A 23,504-nucleotide genomic window follows, 5' to 3' on the forward strand; every position below is an offset into this window, starting at 1 on the left:
AGCACACTTGAGGACTATAACTGCCTTAAGGTCCTCTCTTGCAAAACCTTTAGAAGGCTAGTTGTAGATGCATATGTTTACCGCAAACATTGCAAATTTCGTGGATGCTCTGTGGTGCTGACCTTGCAGCTAAACCTTCATGACACATCAACAATTAGTGATGAAAAGGGGAACACATCATCAACAATAGCTGCAAGAGAATGTTCCCATGGTCGAGCTTATGACCATAAAAACAAAGCACTACCGGGAGATAGCCCGAATTATCATTTATTTATTCACTTATTTATTTCCCTTCAATAAAAGCAAGAGCGTGTTCTAGGATGTATTTTTTCCTTTGGGTATTTTTGGTCACTAACCTTTCCAGGGGAAGATCAAGAAGAATGACGGACAAGTAACACCTATGAACATAAGAGATACACCAACTACAACCCCTCGATATGCCTTGATGAAGGAACAACTATAGAAGGAGACTTGAACTCCATACACTTGAAGTTTTGCAAACTCCAAGTGTGGGGGAGGTATGTGAGTGCCCCGAAGTAAGTTCTTTCTCAATCCATATCTTGTCTTTGAATTGGTGTTAGTTCCTGCATCCTATTCTCTATAAAAAAATTTAAAAAAAGAGAGAGGAATTGTCATGGTGGCAATATTGAGTCCCCATCAACAAAACACCATGGTAAGTACTCTCAATGTCCTGCTTTTGACATTAAACAAAGCCCTGCCGGGAGGTCGCCCGAGGATCACCAGAGTAAGTCTCATGGTGAGAGTAAAGCTTAGTTTGAATAAATTCTAGAGCTCCCTGGTTCTTAAAACCAACAGAGTCATTATTTTGTTTCCACCATATCGTTGAATACAGCACCAAGTACAAATACAAGTGTGGGGGAGATCTCTCAAGATCATCATTGTCATACACATTTGAGATCTCCCACAGATGCATCGCACAACATCGTCTGCACCAACATGACAAGAGACAAGGCAAGGACACCAAATTCAGCCAGCCACTTGGTTTGGCTGAATCACCGTTGCCTTGATCTCCACCTTCTTAAAGAGCGATAGTATGTGCAATCTCTATCTCTCAACTCTCTTTGATTCATGAGTTTGAATGGTTTTTAAATCTTACTCACTAAAATCAAACTCAAGAATCAGTGTGTTGCTCCTGCTCTACATGTTTCCTATGGTTGGCTTGCATATGTTTTATTTCATGCTTATCACCTTGATGCTTGTGAACAAAAATCCTCAGAAAACCATGCTTATCTAAATAGTTGATGTTTGAGATATGGTTTGAATGATATGATCTTTGCTCTTTACTGTTTAAGTGCTTGGGAAATTTATTTGAAAAATTGAAAAAAAATCCTTGCAAAGCTCCTCTTTGATATGCCAAAGTCCTACCAAAGCCATATGATAATACTTCTTGAAAACCATATACACATATGCTACTTGTTTTTGCATTGAGCTTTGTCAAATTGTTGTGACCCTTGAGAGAATTCTTTTCATGCTTTCATGATCAAAATTCACGTGCACACCATATACCCCCTTGATATGCTTCTTTGAGAAGTTAGCATTGTACCATCCACTCATTCCACAAATAAATGCTCCACTATATGTGTTGGTCTCTCTCTCCGGTTTTTGTTAAAAAAAAGAGAGGCATGGGCTATCGAAAAAAAATATGGACACATGAAGGTCCAAGTATTGAGAAAAAAATAGAAAGAAAAAAAATATGGACACATGAAGGTCCATGAAAAAAAAGAAAAAAAAAGAGATAGCCATGCTCTCAAAAGAATTTATATAGGGAGAGAGATCATACAAAAGGAGTTCCCATTCCATCCATCACAATTCATGCACGTGCACATCTTGATGTGATTGTATGACTTGTTTTTCTCTTTGGATCCGGTCTTTGATTTTGCAATATATGTAATACAAGTATGCCTTATCCTTCATGCCCTACCTTGAGCTCCACATATAGCCATCACTAGAAGTAGGATGAAGAAAAGGCAAGTCAAATGCCTTGGTAAGGACATATACACATTGAGCGATCTGAGAGAATCAAATGAGGAGCTAAGCAAGATTTGTTTTGAAAACTTATTGAAAAACCCCAAGCTACTTGACATGAGGAGTAGAAGTGATTTGATTCGCGACCATTCCATTCCTCAACTACCCAAGATGGCATGATAGACACTTCAAAGTTCACAAGTGCAAGGTATGAGTTGGAATATCTCTTATACTCGCTTCATATCTTTGGAAGTCATGTTCCACCTTAGTCCTTTCTGCTTTACTCGAGGACGAGCAAAGGCTAAGTGTGGGGGAGTTGTTGACGGCTCTTAAGTACCAAATCTAGGCCGTCAACTCCTGCATAAATACATAAAATGTAAACATCAACATAGTGGTAGGGGTTTATTACTGATCATTTCCACGAGTGTTGGTAAATATTTGTATGCAGGAGAAATAAGGCTGAAAACACACTTCATGAGCAGGAAAACACACTCCACAGATCAAGGCAAAAGGCGCAACCAACCAGAGAATGAGAATCAGGCTGAAACGGATCAAAACGAGCCCAAATACCCAAGCAAACGAGCGTAGGACAGGCCATGCCCCATGGGTTTAGGACAAGGGACACCAGGACAGCCAAAATGTCAAGTTTGGGGGCGGTTGGAGCCTCGGGCAGGCCGACCAACCTACCAGGTCGGCCGACCTGGCCCATGGGCCCCACCGCCTCATCTTTGATGCGTGGCAGCTCCTCACTGGCTCCCAAGGTCGGTTCCAAGGGGTAGAGCTACAATCCTCGACCGAAAGTACCATGGCTCCCTCTATATATATGAGGGGAGGGGTTCCATTTGAGACACACCATCGAGTGCTCACTTCAAGCCTTCTCTTTGGTTTAGAGTTGTCTTAGAGTAGGGAGAAGGTAGAGGTACTTAGGAGGGGCGCCGGTCTTCGGCGCTCTTCTCCATTGTTGTACCTCTACGAGAGTGAGAGAGTAGTTCGGGAGAAGTGCTGGGGTGTCGGCACTCTGCCCCAGCTTGTACCTCTACGGATGCTGCTACATTCTTTGGGTTTAGTAAGTATTCGTGGTTCCTATCTCTAGTATTTTACTTGGTATAGTAGATGTTAGTAGTGCTTGTAGTTGAGTGAGATCAGTTCTCTTACTCGCGGGTTTGTCGCTCTGTATTCATACAGAGTGATGTAGTTTACTACGGGAGCTCATACGTAATTAGACTGCAGTAGTAATCAATAGCGTAGACGTGGTGTATAGGCTAGGGGTTATCCTTCGTTTGCCTTATATCCCACTATTTGTTAGAGGTAGGCCGTAGGTGGTGACAGCCATATTGGTCGTTCGTAATCCTCCACGTTCGGATATAGCATAGAGCTGTTGGCCGGAGTCGACTGGCAGACCAGTTGTAAGCCGGTGCCCGAAGCGAGTATTATGCCCGAGAGATCGACCTTTAACTCAGCAGTAGCACTATCTTAGGAATTCTCTCTATCCCTCTACCTATCTTGGTGTGTCCTTGGACCGATTAGAATAGAAGAGAGTGCACACACGTTCCCTGTGGATTCGATAACCCTTGGAATACTCTGAGGTGAAAGCTACAACGGTATCCGTGCACTTGCGGATTTATTCGTGACGCTAAAATACCCAACAGTCGGCAATGGATGTACATGACGGACCGGCGTTCAATGGAGTTCATCGATGGTGTGCATAAATTCATAAAAGTTGCTGAGAACCACAAGTACGGTGATTTCGTTCGCTGTCCATGCAAAAACTGCAAGAATAAGAAGGATTACTCATCATCAAGAACCATCCACAGTCACTTGTTCAGTAGTGGTTTGATGCCGAACTATTGTGTTTGGACCAAGCATGGAGAAAGAGGAATAATGCTGGATAATAATGAAGAAGATGATGACAGGATTCCTGACTTTGCAGGCAATTACGGTGCCTTTTTGATGACACTGCAATGGGTGAGCCTGAAGAAGATGCTGAAGGACACGATGTAGAAGATGATTTGGGTCAGATGCTGCGCGAAGCTGAGGAAGTTTGTGAAACAAAAAAAGAATCGAGAGATCTGAAGCGTATGTTGGAGGACTACAGAACATTGTTGTACCCAGATTGCAAACAAAGCCAAAAAAAGTTGGGTACCACATTGGAATTATTGCAATGGAAGGCATCAAATGGTTTGTCTGACAAGGGATTCGAGGAGTTGCTGAAACTTATAAAAAGCTTACTCCCTGAGGGTAACACCTTGCCGGAGACAACATACGAGGCAAAAAAGGTTGTTTGTCCTTTAGGATTAGAGGCATAGAAGATACATGCTTGTCCTAATGACTGCATCCTATATCGAGGTGAGTATGAAAATTTGGATCCATGCCCTGTATGCAACGCATGCCGGTACAAGATCCCTCGAGATGATTCCGGCAATGTTGAGGGGATGCGTGTCAAGAAGAGGGTGCCTACCAATGTGATGTGGTATTTCCCTCTAATACCACGTCTGAAACGTTTGTTCATGAACAAAACAAATGCTAAATTGATGCGATGACACAAAGAAGAACGTAAGCAAGACAATATGTTGAGACACCCCGCTGATGGGTCGCAGTGGAGAAAGGTGGACAGAACATTCCCAATATTTGCAAATAATGCAAGGAATATAAGGTTCGGCTTAAATACGAATGGCATGAATCCTTTCGGTGAGCAGAGCAGTGGCCATAGTACCTGGCCTGTGACACTTTGTATATACAACATTCCTCCTTAGTTGTGTATGAAGCGGAAATTCATTATGATGTCGGTGCTTATCCCGGCCCGAAGCAACCCGGTAACGATATAGATGTGTATCTGAAACCACTGATTGAGGATCTTCTATTGTTGTTGAAAGAGGTGGGTGTTTGTATGTGGGATGCGCACGCAGAGGAACATTTTAACCTTCGTGCATTGCTTTTCATAACCACCAACGATTGGCCAGCACTAAGCAACCTCTCCGGACATTCCAATAAGAGTTATAGGGCATGCACCCATTGTTTAGAAGAAACCGACAGCACATACCTCAAGCACTATAGGAAGATTGTGTATATGGGTCATCGTCGATTTCTTCCGATCAAGCACCCATTAAGGAGGAGGCATGCTCACTACGGTGGACAGGCAGATCATCGTACCAAACCTAGGCACCGTTGTGGAAAAATAGTGTTCGAAATGGTCAAAGATATAAAAATAGTATTCGGAAAAGGACCTGGAAGCATATCAGTGCAGAGTGATGACGGTCATGCACCTATGTGGAAGAAGAAGAGTATTTTTTTGGGAGTTACCTTATTGAAAAGTATTAGAGGTCCGCCACGCAATTGATGTGATGCACCTGACGAAGAATCTTTGTGTGAACCTTCTAGGCTTCCTTGGTGTCTACGGTAAGCCAAATGATACACTGGAAGTGCGGCAATGTCTTCAACGTATGAAACAACGGGCCGCCCTACATCCAGAAAAAAGGGATAAAGGACATCATTATCTAGGTCCTGCGTGCTACACTCTTAGTAAGGAAGAGAAACAAAGTATGTTCGACTATTTGAACAGTATCAAGATCCCATCAGGATACTCTTCAAACATAAAGATGTTACTGAACCTGAAAGAGAAAAAATTCGCACACGTAAAGTCCCATGACTGTCACGTGTTGATGACGCAATTGATTCCAGTTGCACTTAGAGGTATTCTACCAGCTAATATTCGGGCAACTATCATAAAGCTATGCGTCTTTCTCAACACAATTTCTCAGAAGGCAATCGATCCATCGAGTCTAAGCAGGGTACAAGAGGATGTTGTCCAAAGTTTAGTCAGTCTTGAGATGATATTTCCTCCATCATTCTTCAATATAGTGACACATCTTCTAGTTCACCTGGTCAAAGAGATTGGTATTCTCGGTTCTGTTTTCCTTCATAATATGTTCCCTTTTGAATGATACTTTGCAGTCCTAAAGAAATACGTTCGTTATATAAAAGAGCAGTTGAAGCCTGAAGTCCCCCCACCGAGGGAAAAAGTACCTCTAGAATTAGGGAAAAAGCTTCTCGTAAACCTAGACAACCCACCAAAACCGAAAAGCTTACCCTTGGACTATGATCGCACTCTGACAAAGGCACACAAGGTGAGAAAGGTGAAGAAAAAATATGGCAAGACCATTCCTCAGCTTGGCACACAACAAAAAGAACTCGAGCCCCTCCGGGTGCCAGGGTTGCCACTCCTACACCCGACGGACGTACAACTCCAGGCGGACATACAGGCTGCGATATTTTTTTCTGAAACTGGATTAACGCTAGAGCAAGCAACGGGGCAAGTGGAGGTGGAAATCCCTGTCGCTCCCGTTCTTACTCCATTCCAGCATGGAAAACCTTTTGTCACTGAGGAAGAGGAGAAAAGTCTAGGCACACAGATGTTCAATTTGCATAGATGGTACCTGCGAATGTCGAATGACGAAGGGAAAATGTTTGGAGTCAAGTATCGTGACCATGATTTCTTCTGCGGGGAGGACGACTTCTGGGTGTACTTCGAAGATTTATATCACATTTACCATCGACAAGCTCTCGACGCTTCTATCATCATCATTTGGGTTCTGTAAGTATCACTTATCTCTATATTAATATTTTTTTGTTAACAAGAACATAATTATATGTGTGCATTATAAAATTTCTATTATATCATTTAGACAGGAGACTCAAAGAAGCCAAAAACATGGATGGCACCATCAGATCGGCTTCATGTCTCCTTTGCTAGTCAACCAGAAAATGCTCAACGAAAATTACACGGCAACGTGCCAAAACATGTATGATTCGTTGACTAGGCAAAATTACAAATCCTATATATACATACCATACAACTTTGAGTAAGTCTTGGTCGACTCAATCCTCTGTTATATTACTAAATAAATACTAAGTCGTCTAATACATGTATGTATATATCCTATCTATATCTGCAGTTATCATTGGATTTTACTCATACTTTCGTAGAGACCGGCAATCTTATAGTCTTTGACTCAATGAGAAATCCAAAGTCCGCAATCAAACATATCATAGACCCCTTAAACAGGTAAGTTCAGTTTGCACAATCAAATCCTTTTTCTGTTAATAACAATTTCTGAATATCAAACTTAACTTTGAGCGCAGGGTTTGGAAAAAATTTGTGAAAATGAACAAAGGACGTGGTCAATGGAGGCCCGAACTGAACGTTAAAATGGATTATCCGGTATGTTGATTCACAAAGATTTGTCTAGTTAAGTAATCCCAAATTGTTCTAAATTGAGTAATTTATTTGTTTCTCCTTAAGTGTGCGAGACAACAACAAGGAACTGATTGGTGCGGGTACTATGTATGCGACTACTTGCACATTATGACTCCATGCGGAAAGCCTACTACGGAGGACTTAAGAGTACGTACAAATCATTCACTAGTACATTTTTTTAATTATACTAACGCACATGATGTTAATCTTTTTTTCCTAAATGATAGATGTCTCAAATGGGGATGAATGTTACTCTACTGATCGGATCAACGCTCGTGCGAGCAGCTCGCCAGATTCATTTTGAACGAGATCCTGGATCCTAGAGGCGAGTTCTACCACGACGGTCACATCCATAGAGGACTTCCATCGAGCTCCTGAGGGGCCCAGTAGTTGGACTACAAACATGACTTGTACATTTGTAAATATTTCTAAACGTGATGCCTTGATGTTTGTATAATTATAAATATATTAGTTTGTCTAATTAGCTTAATTATATGGTCGCATTTGACTTTTAGTTAGTTCCAAATATTCTGTGAAATCGAACACGAACGACCAATGAATGTATAGTACTGTAGAGCTTGAGTGCGTTTAGCAATTATAAAAGAATAAACAGTAATAAATATAACAAACAAAACTAGATTTGGGAAAATAAGGGAAAAGGTCATTGGTACCGGGGCTGCCACCTTGCGTCAGCGTGGCAGCCTCTTTGGTACCGGTTGATCTTTCCAACCGGTGCCAATGGATGCCTAAGGCACCGAGTTAAATACCGAGGGTTGTAGGGTGATGCCATTGATCTCGGTTTGGGGGAACCGGTTGGAAAATCGGTGCATAAGGCTGTTTCCAACCGGTTTTCATGGCACGTTTTCTAGTAGTGGGAGTTGCTCTTAAGCTAGTATAGCCAGCCACACTTCATGCAAATGCATGTTTACAAAATTGGGGGGCCCGCTCAATGTTTGGCGTGGAGTGTTTGGCTATGAAGCAAACGTGTCAATAAGTCTTACCATATACATTGGCCACAAGAATTGCAAAATTCAGAAACCACCCAGACATTTCACACGTGCTCTTGCTAGCTGAAATGGGAATAGAAAGACCAAGAACTTCACTTCAGCTAGATCAATTATTCAACTGATGAACCCTTAAAATAAAGGTCGCGCAGAAGGAATCAGAATAAAGCAAGCCGAAGCTTGGAGAACCACATCAAGAATTCCCGGCCCTTTTGTGTGGTCAGATCATCAACCATTGGCGCCTATAAAAGTATGATTTCCGCGTACCAAACATCCACACGCACAACAGCTGCTCAGCTCTCCTTTCTTTGGAAGGAGACCATAACTCCACAGTCCACACCACTAATAAGCCCCCACTCTTAGCCATGCCGATCAAGCCGTGGTACTCTCATGCACTTCAACTGCTCACGTGTTGCACTCTGATGCTGGCCCTCGCTCACCCTGTTGCACCGTCTTCTCGTGGCGCCATGGACCCTGCTCCAGCTACACCTACTGTTCAGTCTCCACCTCCAGCTGCACCCACTCTTGAGCCTCCAGCTCCAGCTCCAGCTCCAGCTACCACTCCTGCTCCAGCTCAGGTTCCAGTTACCCCTGCTACCCCGGCTCCAGGTCCAGCAGCTCCGCAGCATGTCTGGAACGTCGAGTACATACTGTGGGCACCAGACTGCAAGCAACACGGGATGATCGGGATCAATGGCACGTTCCCCGGCCCGACGATCACCGCCAACGCCGGGGACTTTATCACAGTGGTGGTGAACAACAAGCTGCACACGGAGGGGGTTGTCATCCATTGGCATGGAATCAAACAGGTACGGTGCCTCATCATGCTTGTGCCACTCGATATCGTAAAGAAGCAACAGAAAGTGTAGATCAATGATGCTAATTTAAAGTATTATGGCCTCGTTTAGTTGTGTCTGTAAAATTTTTGAAATGGAATTTTTGTACATTTGAAATATTAAACCTAGACTAATTAAAAAACTAATTACAGAACTCATCTGTAAACGACGAGACGAATCTAATGAGCCTAATTAATCCAGCATTAGAGCATGTATACTGTCGTATGATGCTCCATGCATGGTGTGCAGATTGATACGCCATGGGCAGACGGAACCGCGTGGATATCGCAGTGCCCCATCAACCCGGGGGACACGTTCACCTACAAGTTCAAGGCTGACAAGGTAGTAACAAGTCGTTCTTTTAGTAGAGAAAAATTGGATGGCAATGTTTTTTTTCCATTTCTTCACAAGGACTCTAAGACTGATGATGAACTGAAAGTCTCAAATGCTGGTGGTCGCCGCAGGCCGGGACGTTCTTCTACCACGGCCACTTCGGGATGCAGCGGGCGGCGGGGCTGTACGGATCGCTGATCGTGCTCGACGGGGACGACCCGTTGAAGAAGGAGCCCATGTACGCCGGCGAGCTCAGCATGCTGCTCAGCGACTGGTACCACGAGCCCGTCTACGCGCAGGCGGTGGGGCTCGAGCGCAAGGACGACCACTTCCAGTGGATTGGCGAGCCGCAGACCCTGCTGCTCAACGGGAAGGGGCAGTTCGGGTGCACGTTGGGCGACGTCGGCAACTTCCACAAGGGGATCACCAAGTGCGACCGGAACGATGGGGAAGGCGTGGAGGCGGCGTGTGACCAGGGTTGCGGGGATGGGGAGATGGAGTTGGAGGCGGAGAAGAAGGTGTGCGAGGACGAGAAGGCGGCGAACTGCAGCGTGATCCGGCGAGGAGAGTGCGGGCCCTTCTGCAGGGAGACCCAGTGCGGCCCCGTGGTGTTCGACGTGAAGCCCGGCAAGACGTACCGGCTCAGGATCGCCAGCACCACCTCCCTCTCCGCCCTCAACGTGCAGGTCCAAGGGGTAAGGCCACCGTAAGGGGAAAACAAGTTCACAGATGATTGCAAAATCTAGAGCGATCACGATGATTGTGCCATTTTTTTTTTCTTTGGGTTCGCAGCACAAGCTGACGGTGGTGGAGGCCGACGGCAACTTGGTGGAGCCGTTCGACGTCGATAGCATCGACATCTACTCCGGCGAGAGCTACTCCGTCCTCCTCAGCACCACGGCCGCGAAACAGGGGTCGTCGTCGCCAGCCTCCTACTGGATCTCCGTCGGCGTGATAGGGCGGACCCCCAGGACGCCGCCGGCCCTGGCGGTCCTGCGGTACACCGGCAGCGGACCCGAGCTGCCGGCGGGAGAGCCTCCGGCGACCCCGACCTGGGACAACGTGACACGCAGCAAGGAGTTCGCGAAAAGACTCAAAGCCCGGGAAGGACACGGCTACCAGCCGCCGCCGCCGGAGACAAAGGGCGCGCACCGGACGATCGTCATGCTCAACACGCAGGAGCTCTTCGATGGCCGGATCAAGTGGGCGATCAACAACGTCTCCCTGTCGCTCCCCGACACCCCGTACCTCGGCGCCTACGCCTACGGCATCCCGGGCCAGGTGTACTTCAACACCACCCCCGCGCCTGGCGCCTTCGACAGCAAGTACGACGTCGAGAAGCCGCCGCAGGAGCAGGACCCGGCGGCTGTCCTGCCGGCGACGGTGAGCGACCAGGTGCACAGCCTCAAGCACGGCGAGGTCGTCGACTTCGTGCTGCAGAACGCGGACATGAGGAAGGACAACGTGATCGAGTCGCACCCGTGGCACCTCCACGGGCACGACTTCTGGGTGCTCGGCTACGGCGAGGGCCGCTGCGACCCCGTCAGGGACCTCAAGAACGAGACACTCATCAACACGGTGAACCCGCCGCTGCGGAACACGGCGGTGCTGTTCCCGCACGGTTGGACGGCGCTCCGGTTCGTGGCGGACAACCCCGGCGTGTGGGCGTTCCACTGCCACATCGAGCCGCACCTCCACATGGGCATGGGCGTCGTCTTCGCCGAAGGGATGGAGGGGAAAGAGAGGCTGCAGGAGCTGAGGGACAATGTTCCCAGAGAGGCCATCATGTGCGGCAAGACGGCACTCGCGGCCATGGCGGCGCGGCCACTCGCGCCGCCCACATCGGCATCGCCTTCACCACCATCACCGTGACATGCATAGAAATGTCTCGCAGCTTATATTATTTCCTCGTCGCATGCCAGTTCCCTGGTACAAGTGTGACGCATATATCATTACTAGTGGGGATGCTGGTGTCCAGGCACGTGTTTAAAAGTAGTATCAATAATTAAAACATGTTTATTATTAAATAATATTAATAATAAATTAACCAACCCAAATAGCAGATCAAGAAGAACTTGTCTTAATTTATTAGTGATGCAAAATTTAAATCAATAGCAGATGCCCATGTACGGCACGCACATGTTTTAAAAAATTGAGAAAAGAGAATTTTATATTATAGTTAACGTTTAAGTGTGGCAATGATATAGTTTTTTTTAAAAAAACCGAATGAATATTTACTGAAGAATTGCAAAGATTAGATTAGAGAATTGCAAAGATGTTGACGACTGAAAGCAATCTGATGCAACATAAAAATGAGACTGATGTTATTAAAATTGAAGAAAAAAAACACCATTGAAATATACAGCAAGAGAAAAATCAAACCGAAAACTATACATATATTATACAACTTGTATGAACAAGTTTCAAGAACCACCAGCTATAGCTCACTCTCTAGCATTGGCTGCGACGATAGATAACAATCTACAACAGTCATGATGGTTGATATGAAAATCCATCCCCTAAAGCACCAAATGAATTATTCTACAGCCACCCATAAAAGTGCCCCACGCTGAGAGAGTCAGGAAGGAGCGCACCAAAGAAATTGTACCCAGATTGTTCGCTCCATTGAAATCGATGGCCCAGACTGCCTCTAGCAAAGCTTCAATGCGATCCAAGGGTCCATGTTATATGGATCCGCGGCTTCAACGCTCATCCGGCCATCTCTCCTCCAGGCGCGCGCAACCCCTCGCTTGCGCACGGCAGCCACCCAGGTTCGAACCCCAGGCGCTACTCAATTTTCATTTTTCCTCCAAATCGGTGCTCCTATCCCCTCCTAGGCTGCCCTGCCCTGCCGCCGAGTGCGGCATCCGGCCGCCGCCGCCGCCTGGACGCGCGCCGTCTACGGCCTCCGCCCGCGCACCGCCTGCAAGCTCCGGTCGCCGCCGGGACGCGCGCACCCTGCGGGCTTCGGTCGCGCTCCGCCGCTTGCTGGATCCGGCTACCGCCGCCTGGACGCGCGCCGTCTCCGGCCTCCACCCGCGCGCCGCCTCCGCCGCCTGCTGGGTCCGGCCTCCGCCCGCCCTCGCCCGCACGCCCGCGCATGCCGCCACCGCTCACCCGCGCAGGCCACCGCGGCGCACTCGCCCGTGCCGGCTGACACCGCGCGCTCCGACCTGCATTGCTCTCTCCCTCAGCCCTGAAACCTAGGTCGTCTTCTCCGCCCTCTCCCTCACCGGATCTACTCCTCCCTTGACTGGATCTGCATCGACGAAGCGTTCTTCTGGTTGGTCGTGGTCCTGTTCTCATCGCCTTGGAGCTTGGCCCGTACGTCGGGTTAGGGTTGGCTCGGGCTTCGTGGTCCGTGGGGTGGGGGTGCGGCCGATGCGGCGATCGGGAGGCTGTAGCAGCGGCGGGGGAGGGGGATCTTCGGGGAGGATTCTCGAGCGATGGCCGCAGACGCGCTCTGCGTCATCCGTGGCGCCATGCTGCCGAACCTCTCCAACAAGCTCTACGAGAAGCGGAAGAACGCTGTGCTTGAGGTCAGGGGTTTCAATTCCTCGGGCCATGGTTTTCGAACAATCGCAAGGGATTTAAGGTGTAATTTTTGTTGTCGTGTGATCTTGTACAGATTGAGGGGATCGTGAAGCAGCTCGCAACTGCTGGGGAGCACGATAAGATTTCAGTGGTCATCTCGCTGCTCATCAATGATTTCACCTACTCGCCACAAGCGACCCATCGGAAGGTTTTGCTTAGACAGCTGTGTTTCATGCTTCTGGTGTTGACAGGGTCAGATTTGTTGAGATCAGTGGTGCTTTGATGTTAGCAGGGTGGGTTGATTGGCTTCGCAGCAGTTACCGTCGGACTCACCAGTGAGGCAGCTCAACAAGCTTGCTGCTGCCTCGGTGAGCTCTTCCCTTTTCCTTTCTTTTGGTTCCTTTTTTTGTTCATGTACTCTGTGTAACTTGGTATTATACATCTCGGTTAAGCTTTGCAATAGTTCATAGCTCTGAATTGCTTCAAAAATGAATCTGGCACTTGTGCTGCTGATTGCTTCATTGATTTTTTTTCCCCAATTTCACCACTTCACCGAAGGCTTGCTATTTTATACTCCGATAAACTTAAAAATTATACAGAGATACTGAACAATTCAAGGCAGCATAATTGCGTTATTCAGTGTTTCAAAGACAAGAGAATAACCTAGCTACATGCTTTCAGGGAAATGCAAAGATTTTGGTGCACCTTTGGCGGCCTCTGCTTTGATATTTTGAAGGCATATTCATACCCCTTACTTGTTCCAAATGTTTGCAGAGGAAATCCATGTGAAGGATATTGAACAATCAAATTTCCAGGAGAAAAATCAGAGCTGAGTTATGCTTTCGAATGGAGGAGGATATATCCACAATAAACTAGCAAACACACAAGGTGAGCATCTATTCCCCCAAATTGCCTTTGCTATATCATGCCATGCGCTGCTGCAAATTATATTTCATGCCAATGTTTTTTATGGTATTGATATCATTGTGTTCGATCAACAACTTTGTATTACTTCGGGTGATGGTTCATGGTAAAAAATTTACATGTATTACTTTGCTGAATTCTGAATGATTAATGGTTGGTAGAATCTTATGTGGTCAAAATGATTAAACTTAATGTCATCCTGCTCATAACTTGCTGACTTTTGCAACTGCAATACCTTTATAGCATGGATAAATACATGCTTCTTGTATCCTAAATACACTGATCTTTATCCTGCATTTGAGGAGTGCCTAAACGTTGATTTATTAGTATCCTAAAACCGTTCAGATTCCTCCCTGTTAGTCAGTAGTGGAACTACATGTGGCTGCTCTATGGTGAAGAAGCATAGCTATTTTTTAATGTTTTATGCATGCTTTATTGAGAAGTGTGATGCTGGTTATTTTTTTGGATTTGGTCAGGTTATGAAAATTCTCAGCCACATCCTAAGCCTTGAATTGTGTTTATGCAAGCTGAGTAGAATTTCAGGATGTCTAAAGGATGAGAGATATTGTAATTTTGGAAAGAAAAAAAACTCTGTATATGTTTCCATGTCCTTTGAATTGTTTGGCTGATCCAAAAATTAATCTCCCCAAATTGTGCATACATTTGAAGCCACTTTGTAATACTTGCCTTTGCATTTGAATGAAATGTTAAATTGCATTATGTGTCCCTAAGTACCTCCTTCTCATTGTGGATGGTTCTACAGAGCAATGCCAAACAGATGTTGGGAAGGCTGTGAAGGTGGGCCTTCAATGGCCTTCAAAGCTCAGAGTACATGACCCGAGACAAAAGATGCTTGCATAAGCAATGTCAACAAGTACAACACTGTTGAGATCTCTCTTCTGCTTTGTGATGATAATTGAAGCATGTTCAGTTACATACACGAGTTGTTCATAGCTTTCCTGAATTAATCATTTTACTTTTTGTAATAGAGTAATAGATTATATCAGAGCTGTAGTTACAGCGATCTCAATAATTTCTTTCCTTGCTTTACAGGACTGAACTGTGCTGTTTTAGTGGCTAAAAGATTTACCCACCGAAGGGCATTAGGTTCATTTATGCTGATTCCCAGATAATTCCATTCCGATATGGATGTTATTGACATATATGTAGAATTTTTGTGTACTGTTTGATCAATATACATGCTGGTGAGCAATGAATACCTATGTCTCTTGTTTTGTCAGGAAAGTAGAGCATTTTTTTCAGTTTTAAATGGGTAAAAACACGCCAGACCTATTTGAATGTGATTGGAGCTGAGCAACTCAGAAACTATATTTTTTTAGCTTCAGATTGTGGATTCAGCTTCAAAATGCTAATAAATGGGGTGGTTTTTAAATCAGATTGGTAGAACCCAACCTCTTCTACACTACAATACGCAAGCCACATACCACCAACTTTTAGTTTTTTTAACAAACAACGGCCTTGGGGATCTTGATCTGGAAAAAATATGATCAAATATAGATCTTAATGGTACCAATTTGCATGAAAAACTTTACAAATGCATATAGAGATTAAGGGTTGGATATTTGGTTTGTGAAAAACAGCTATAGTAGAATAGTTTTGTTGTTTAAACCGTCCTGCTGAAATGTTCGTCATTGCGGCAAGCATTCATCCTGACATGTGCACCGCAGTATCATGACATAATTTCAAAGTATCATCTATACTTCTATAGGCGTGAAAGTATCACCCGTAGCGTTAGCACGGGCAAGCTAACTATCAAGCAATAGTACCCTTTTACAAGGATGTTTTATATATTAATGTTTATGGTGCTTATATTGAACATACTGGTGCAGCGGTGGTTATTTGTATCATCCCAGATAAGAGATGGGCAACCAAAATTAACTGGATGATGTGTTATGTGCCCCATTGCAGGGATGTTGAGGAAGCAGAAGCTGCGGCATGCTTGGAAGGGATGCCGCCACAGCTGGTGACCATCTCAATATGGACATTCAAATGGAGGAAGGAAATTTTACTCTATGGATGTGTTTGTGTAATCAAAATAATAACTCTATCCTTTGTGTGAAACACATATTTCTCAGTTTGGACTATGGATCATGTATTTTTTGGTGTACGTTTGAAATTTACCCGTGGCGTTAGCACGGGCAACTACTAGTATATAGTAATGATCTGAGGCTGATTGGCCATGTAGTTAGATGGCTCCTAGCCTCCTACTGCAAGTACAAACCTGTCGCAGAAATACAAAGGAGATATTAGGTACAAGTGCTCACCTTCAGACCTTTAGAGTAATGAATAGACTATTTGTTTGTTTTAGGAAGCATGGATCTAAACACTTGTCAGTTAATATTATCTGATAAATGGGGACAGTAGACATCACAGAAACAATATTTGTCTACACCATGCCACTCATAAGTAGCCCCCAATCATCTTGCCTACATCCAAAATAAATCTGCTGCACAGTAGCCTGATTGCCAACTTTACTAAATTAATAAATTTCAGTGGGCAATGCTGCGTACTCTCTTTACAGAAGAACACGATATGGTGTCCATGCATCCAACCTCTTTCCTAAGCCAAGTTATTATCATGAAATCTTTATAGTTGCGCTTTAGCATCAGTCAGCCTCTCTTTTGGCCTAATAAAAGGAAAATACCATACTGAACTTCTATTCTGTTCTGTAGCCTCTGTAGGCATTCTTCTTGAAACATTAAAAGGAGAATAAGTTAGTTGCACGTAAAACTTCACTACCCCGCATAGCATACAGTCAAAGTTAAACTGCTACAACATAACTCAATCATGGATCAAATAACTAATATTTGCAGAACACGGCAGCGAGGAGTACCAAAAAAGGGCGTACCCAGTGCTGTAGGCTTCCCGCACTGTGCGGAGTACCAAGTGCCCAAATTTCATCCTTCCACTAAATTTGAAAATTGAAAAAAGGCCAAACAATGCCAATTAAAACCAAAAAGGACATAAACCTCTATAGTTATATAATTAATGAATCATCAACAATCAAGTAAGAAACAAACTTTTTTTTGTTCAGTGTGGCTGCTGCCTTGATGGACCACCACTATCCTCCTGATATCTTTCCTTTTCTCTGTCCAATACTCTGCAATAAAAAAAAAGAACCAGAGAGCTAAATGGTATAGAACTATTTGACTGCTTCAAGCAACTCTACTACCTACTTCTAGCTAGATAAAGCTGTTAAAAATAAAAATTAGAGGTCAGGATGCAAATATTGGATTGGAAAAAAGAAGGGTAAACATAATCTGAATTAGCATTGCCATTTCCACCTACGAGATCATTCAGAAATTAAAATTTCCTCTATTGCTCCCACTGAAATTAGTTGTATTGAATGTTTTGCATATTGGTGTATCATTCCAGAGAAATATAGTAAAATTCCTATGAGACATATTTAAGAAAAATAGTGCAGTAGTTAGTAAATTTTTTGTTCCCCTTTTTAAATATTCTTTTATCTGTAAGTTGGCATAAAAGGCAGTCAGCAAAACCTGTTTTGCTTGTAAAATGACACAAATTGCTATGCAATGCGTACTGGTTAGAGATAACATTTTTGCCGTGTATTATCTGTCCATCACAAGATCTAGCAAAGATCACCTGTCCAAATTCACAAAAATGATTTGATGAGTGTGCAATTAGAAGTTCAGAACAGCAGTATACATTGAAAAAAGCTGCCTGTGCAGAATGATAACTACTATAGGAACATTGCTAGCCATGAGCAGGAACAGATCCCCTCCCCGTTGTTTGGAAACCTTGCAGAGCACAGTCGACCGAAGCCATGAGCAGGACAAGATCTGGCGACATTGGCAGTGGAAATATTGGACCTAGAGCTATTCTAAATTATGCTAAATGGTACTGTAACACAGCAAATCTGAACCTTCCACCATGTAATCGAATTAGGACTTTGACAACTCATGTTTCAGCTATAATCTAATCCCTGAAAAATAATGGCAGCCCAGATATTTCAAAACTATAGTCATAGGAGATTTTGCAAAAAAAAAAAGGTGTGCTAGATGGTATTGCAAAAAACAATTATGCTACTGACAAAGACTACAATCATCTCCTAGTAAAAACAGACTGAAGATTTGGTAGCAAATGGCCTAAACCTATATATGCAGCAGGAGATATGGAGCACATCGCAATGAAGATATGGAGCACAATGCAATGAAAATAGAAAATGCAGAGCAAACTGAAGTACAAATCTGCAACCCTGAGAAGATGAACTGACCTGCTTGGGGTTCACCGCTGACAAAGGTGGGGCCAGAGATGGAGAGCAGGAAACATGCTAACTTGCTGCAGAGCAGTGCCGGTGCTAGCACTCGGTGCCGTGAACAAGGGCGACTGGTGCCGGTCGTCGTTGAGGAATATGAGTCTGGTCCTGGAGCTGGAGGTCATCGAGGAGCTTGTTCCCTGGCGGACGCGCCAAAGAAAGACAACGGTGGCCTGTTCCCGTTGGCAGGGCTGATGAGGTCCTCCCCGATGCCGGCCATCTCCGCTGCGCCATGCTGATACTGAGCTGTGCCGCGTCCAACGCCACCATGCACGGGACCATCCATAGCGCACTGCCACCGCCGGCACGAACGTGTTTTAAACAAATTAGGGAACATAATTTTTTATTTATAGCAAGGGTTGACATGTGGTAATAATATATTTTTAAAACAGACCTAGTAAACAAGATATTTGGTTTCATTAACTAGCAACTTTATAAAAGTAAGGGAAAAGTCTGTTTTTCAACCCTGAACTATCACGATAGTCCGATTTTGGCCCTTGAACTACGAAATCGGACATCTTACACCTCCAACTAACGAAACCGTTTGAAAAACAATCCTGGCCCAGCCAAAGGCGGTTTTGCTACAGTAAAATTTCCGAATTTCTGGAATTCCACACCTCTCTCAATTAAATAATAAAGAAAGCATAGTTAATATTGTCTAAAAATCATGATATTTTTTTGGGAGGTAGATCAAAAGACAAGTAATCTATTTTGGCTAGATGTGCTACAATAGACATAAAGGAATTTGAATTATAAAATTTTAAAAATAAGTAGAATTCAAAATTCCTTAAATTTTTAGGTCAGCTAAACCTATGATAAAAATGCATTAAAAATTTGATAATTCATAATTTTTTATTTAGTTTAGTTAGGTACTTTTTATTGGCCCAAGTTCTATAGAAAATTCATAAATTAAAATTTGAGGAATAAAATTTGATTCAAATTTGAGCATTGCGAAGGAATTCAAAAACTTTCATAAAAACTTGGGCCAATAAAAAATACCTTATTAAATTAAATAAAAAATTATGAATTTTAATATTTTTATTTCATTTTTATCAAAGGTTTAGCTAACCCAAAAATTCAAGAAATTTTGAATTCTACCCATTTTTAAAATTTTATAATTCAAATTTCATTATGTTTAATGTATCACATCTAGCTAAAATAAATTCCTTGTCTTTTTATCTACCTCCCAAAAAAATATCATGATTTTTAGACAATATTAACTATGCTATCTTTCTTAATTAATTGAGAGAGGTGTGAAATTCCAGAAATTCAAAAATGTTACTGTAGCATTCGGACGGTTTTGCCCATTCGAGGGCCTAGGTTACCCGGTTTCGTAGTATGAGGTTGAAAAACGGACTTCTTGACTAGTTCGAGGTTGTAAAATAGACTTATCCCCAAAAAACAGAGCTAGCATAAATCATAAACCATACCGCAATTATTTTTATCTATAAATTATATTATTCATCAGTGACAAATATGTTAAGAACATGTCTACATGAGTATACCTACAATAAATCAAATCAAACAATCCAAAACTGCCAAGCATCTTTAACAAGCTTGTGTGTTGTGTCCATACAACAAACAAAATCGACACATAGCAATCAACAAACATTTGAGCGATGGAGAAGAGGAACCTCGTTCAACTTCGTTCCTTCTTTGGGATGAGTAAATGCAAATACAACTCGGCAGGTGCAAAGATTAGGAGGCAGCCCAACAATAGCATAGTGATTGAAATTGAAACAAAGAAACAATGTTTCTCACCTGGCTGCTGAACTGAAACTCTGCACTTTTGACATTTTCTGAAACTTAAGCTGAAAGTTTGAAGTTTGTGTACTTTTTGACACTCCTTCCCTCCTCTCAAATGAACCATGAAGAAAGTTTGTCTTGTGGAAAAAATACAGAAAAAAAGTCCTGCAAAAAATTTAAGTTATGGAAAACTGTGTACTCTTGACACTCCTTCCCTCCTCTCAAATGAACCAGAAAGAAAGTTTGTCTTGTGGGGAAAAAATGCAGAAAGAAAAGTTAGTGTTACAGTAATGGTTGATTTCCCCATCTAAAAGGATGCATGTATTAGAGACCAGATCATTTATTGTTCAAGAAGAAATGGATAATGAATGAGCTATCTCAAATAAATACGTAGCTGCACCGCTAACCCCAGATTTTGCATCAATTATAATGTTGATCACCTTGATCAATTTTGCCTGCAAAGCAAAGACAATATGCTAAGAAAAAAAGCTAGATATTGAAGTACTAATAAATTATCAACAAATTTTGACATACACAGTATCAGAAATATAAGATTATGCTTGTAAGTATTAATTAATTCGATTCTGTGGTATATCCTGGAGAATTTAGCCTTAATTGCAAATATGATCAGAGATAAATGTAGGATGCTAGAAATAGTTAATTAAAACAAATCAGGCTTGCAGAGTAGTTTGAGGTGTGAATTAGGTGGCATCAGTAAACCTAATTTATCTTGACAACACAAACAACACAGCCATGTTAATTTGTCTTCCTAGAGTCAAGGTAGCAATAATATGAACATACTAATACGCATCAGATCAGTCGGTACGGGTTTGCTGCTTTCTGATGACAGGAATTGCATGAGCAAATTGCAGGGCAGGATACAAGTCGAACGAACTTGCTGTGTCGTGGCCTTGAGGGGCTCCTTGGGGAGGGAAACGACACCCTCAACGTTGATGATGGACTCCTTGCTGAGGGCGGTGGTGAAGCGCTCGTTGGCGGTGCGTCGCTGCTGGCGGGCCTCGATCTCGAGCACGGACTTCTCCTTCTCCAGGCACAGAATCATGGCCATGGCCTCCTCGGCCGCGGACGCCGTGGCGCTGCGCTCCTTCTCGAGCTCCTGCTGGATCTCCACGCGCACCTCTTCGCCGCTCCGCGGATTCGCGTCCTCCGTGTCGGCGGCGAGCAGCGTCAGCAAGGCTGAGAGGCGGGCACGGTTAAGGTTGAGGAAGACCTGCGTGAGGGAGCGCGCCGGCAATTCGTACGCCTCACATGATTTGACACTCAATTTGCATGTTTTTTGAAATACGACATCCTGCACACGAATTCTTTCGATTTGAGGATTTTCATCCTATTTTCTCTACTTCTTTGATTTTTCTTCTCATTTTTATTTTTCAGCCCCTCTAAAAAACCGGATTGCCCCTGGCCTTATCCTTTTCACCTTGAGTCCGTGAGATCCAATCCCCCGCCGTGGCCTGTCTGGTTGTCTCTCGCGTCTCTCTCTGTTCTCTCGTTGTCTCTCTCTCTCTCTCGCAAGAACAGGGCACGCTCGGGGCCAGGGGCACGATGTCGTGCCAGACGACGACGTGCAGCACCCGAACGCCGCGCGACGCGAGCCCCCCCTCCGCAGAGGCCCGGTTGCCGACGCGCAGCACGGAGAAGGTGACGGCGGCGACGAAAGTCCGGGTGGCCCGCGGCGGCGTCGCGCGCGGCAAGCAGGGCCATCGCGCCGCCGAGGCTGTGCCCCGTGATGGTGACCCGCACCTCCTCGTCGCCGCCGCGGAAGTGGTCCACCGCCCACCAGCCGCGCGAGCTCGCCGGCGACCTGATCCCGCGTGCTGCCCGTGCCGTACTTGCTCCATGTTCTTGCGAGAGAGAGCGAGAGAACACAGAGATGCGAGAGACAGGCCACGGGAGAGGGATTGGATTTCCCGGTGACAAGGATAAGACTAGGGGCAATCCGGTCTTTTTAGAGGGGCTGAAAAATGAAAACGAGAGGAAAAATCAAAGAAATAGAGAAAATAGGATGAAAATCTCGAATCGAAAGAATTCGCGTGATGTTATATTTCAAAAGACATGCGAATTGAGTGTCAAATTGTGTGAGGCATGCGATATCGAAATTTCTAGCCGACTCCATGCCGCGCGGAGGGAGGGATGCGCCGCCACCTGTTCCTACTCCGCGGCGATGAGCTCGCACAGATCCAGCCGAGCTCGAGCTCGCCTAGATCCAGGCCGGCGGCGCCCGACCTGCTCGTGCAGATTGCCGAGCTCCAGAGGGAGGGAGGAGGGCCTCCATGGCGCGTGCGCGCCCTAACACGACCTGCACCCCAACGGCCATGCATCGCGGCGGGGCGGCGTCCCGAGGGCCGGGCGTTGGGGTCAAGGGCCCGATCCGGCGCCCCAAGGGCCGCGAGTTGGGGCGGAGGGTGTTGGGGGAGGCGGCGTCGCGAGGGAGGAGGGGGCGTTTGGGGGAGGAGGAGGAGGCGTCGCGGGAGGCGGAGGCGTCGGGGGGAGGCGGGGGGAGGAGGCGTCTGCGGAGGCGGAGGGGGGAGGCGCATCGCGAGGGGAAGGCGAGGAGGAGACGCCGTGATTGATGGGCGGGGACTGGAGGTGGGTACAGCGGGCGGATAGAAGGCGCGGTGGTGAAAAAAAAGCAATTTGGACAGAAATATTTTTCTTGATGGTGTTTTGTGGTTTGGTCAAGCAATAAGATCTTCCATGTGGGCCTAAGAGAGGTATTTTGTGAGATAGGTGGATGGGTTAGATTGGGTAACAATTGTTTTCAATTCTTTCATCTTTTATAGTATAGATATAGATAGATTATAGTATAGATATCAGAGTAAATTGCATCAATCATACAACAACTTGGCAGGTGGGTGTAAATTGGTCCAACAACTTATAAAGTGCTCAATTTAGTACAATAACTTGATAGCTGGGTGCGGATTGATCCAACAACTTATAAAATGCTTATTTTAGTGCAATAACTTGGTAAATTGATGCATTTACAGTCCAAACATTACACGACAATATATTTGCTAACGTCAAGTCACAATAAAGAGTATATTCACGTCGGAACATATTATTGACGGTAGATTTTTGAGTCGCAATGGATACCAATAGTTTTATTTTCTTAATAAATTAATTATTGTTTTATTAAAAGTATTATATCATTTAACTACTATTACAACAACAACATATTAAGCAAAGTAGATGAACGTAAAAAATTCTTAAATTTTATAAATAGAAATTATTTATGGTGATCCGGTTGTTGCTTTTCAACTATGCACAATTTTTTATTAGTTCAAATGCAAATAAATTTTAGAATTACACCATTAGCATCACTCAAACACTGTATTCAATAAGAGAGACTCTGAAACCTTAGGTTTTTTCTGCTCTTCTGCTCATGTATTCAACAATGCTCATGTTTGTTTCTGTTGATTTAGCTCATTTTTCCTTTCTAATGAATATATGAGGCTTTAAAATATATGAACCAATCTCCTAAAAGCTATTAATAGTTTGTATCAACATATTTATTTTTTTAGTTTAAGAGTGCATATAATCAAACATATCAGAAACAGTCAGTGTGAATT

The 23,504-nt window shown here is 44.3% G+C and overlaps 2 protein-coding genes and 1 long non-coding RNA gene across 15 annotated transcripts; 2 read left to right on the forward strand and 1 right to left on the reverse strand.

The window, feature by feature from the left end:
- The first annotated feature begins 8,535 nt into the window (after positions 1 to 8,535).
- On the forward strand, positions 8,536 to 11,533 carry LOC120670590 (L-ascorbate oxidase-like). Its single transcript, XM_039950728.1, has 4 exons — positions 8,536 to 9,053; positions 9,330 to 9,422; positions 9,545 to 10,108; positions 10,206 to 11,533. Exons 1-4 carry the CDS (start codon positions 8,610 to 8,612, stop codon positions 11,283 to 11,285), a joined length of 2,181 nt encoding a protein of 726 aa, XP_039806662.1. The 5' UTR covers positions 8,536 to 8,609; the 3' UTR covers positions 11,286 to 11,533.
- Positions 11,534 to 12,184: 651 nt separating this feature from the next.
- LOC120670591 (protein VAC14 homolog) lies at positions 12,185 to 16,040 on the forward strand. 7 transcript variants are annotated; one of them, XM_039950730.1, is made up of 6 exons: positions 12,185 to 12,952; positions 13,042 to 13,155; positions 13,237 to 13,315; positions 13,722 to 13,835; positions 14,635 to 15,076; positions 15,801 to 16,040. In XM_039950730.1, the coding sequence occupies exons 1-4, from the start codon at positions 12,860 to 12,862 to the stop codon at positions 13,778 to 13,780; spliced, it is 345 nt and encodes a 114-aa protein (XP_039806664.1). In that variant the 5' UTR covers positions 12,185 to 12,859; the 3' UTR covers positions 13,781 to 13,835; positions 14,635 to 15,076; positions 15,801 to 16,040. The 7 variants fall into 7 exon arrangements, with proteins under 7 accessions (XP_039806664.1, XP_039806666.1, XP_039806667.1 ...); XM_039950732.1 differs by having other exon boundaries at positions 14,635 to 14,978; XM_039950733.1 differs by having other exon boundaries at positions 14,635 to 14,745.
- LOC120670592 lies at positions 15,883 to 22,179 on the reverse strand. Of its 7 annotated transcripts, XR_005673261.1 has the most exons (5): positions 20,813 to 22,178; positions 19,933 to 20,372; positions 16,913 to 18,463; positions 16,741 to 16,800; positions 15,883 to 16,113 (listed from the first exon to the last, which is right to left on the reverse strand). It is a non-coding gene; the product is annotated as an uncharacterized LOC120670592 (long non-coding RNA). The 7 variants fall into 7 exon arrangements; XR_005673260.1 differs by having other exon boundaries at positions 16,741 to 18,463; positions 20,813 to 22,179; XR_005673259.1 differs by having other exon boundaries at positions 15,883 to 16,800.
- Between the last annotated feature and the right edge of the window lie 1,325 nt (positions 22,180 to 23,504).

The sequence above is a fragment of the Panicum virgatum genome, chromosome 4N (genome assembly GCF_016808335.1).
Source record: "Panicum virgatum strain AP13 chromosome 4N, P.virgatum_v5, whole genome shotgun sequence".
Lineage (NCBI taxonomy): Eukaryota > Viridiplantae > Streptophyta > Magnoliopsida > Poales > Poaceae > Panicum > Panicum virgatum.

Excerpts from the sequence above, each read along its gene's own strand:
- LOC120670590 (XM_039950728.1), top strand. The coding sequence starts at position 8,610 with ATGCCGATCAAGCCGTGGTACTCTCATGCACTTCAACTGCTCACGTGT. Across the intron at positions 9,423-9,544 it reads ACAAGTTCAAGGCTGACAAG|GCCGGGACGTTCTTCTACCA; the intron begins GTAGTAACAAGT and ends TGGTCGCCGCAG. Across the intron at positions 10,109-10,205 it reads TCAACGTGCAGGTCCAAGGG|CACAAGCTGACGGTGGTGGA; the intron begins GTAAGGCCACCG and ends TTGGGTTCGCAG.
- LOC120670591 (XM_039950730.1), top strand. The coding sequence starts at position 12,860 with ATGGCCGCAGACGCGCTCTGCGTCATCCGTGGCGCCATGCTGCCGAAC. Across the intron at positions 12,953-13,041 it reads GGAAGAACGCTGTGCTTGAG|ATTGAGGGGATCGTGAAGCA; the intron begins GTCAGGGGTTTC and ends GATCTTGTACAG. Across the intron at positions 13,156-13,236 it reads CACAAGCGACCCATCGGAAG|CAGGGTGGGTTGATTGGCTT; the intron begins GTTTTGCTTAGA and ends CTTTGATGTTAG.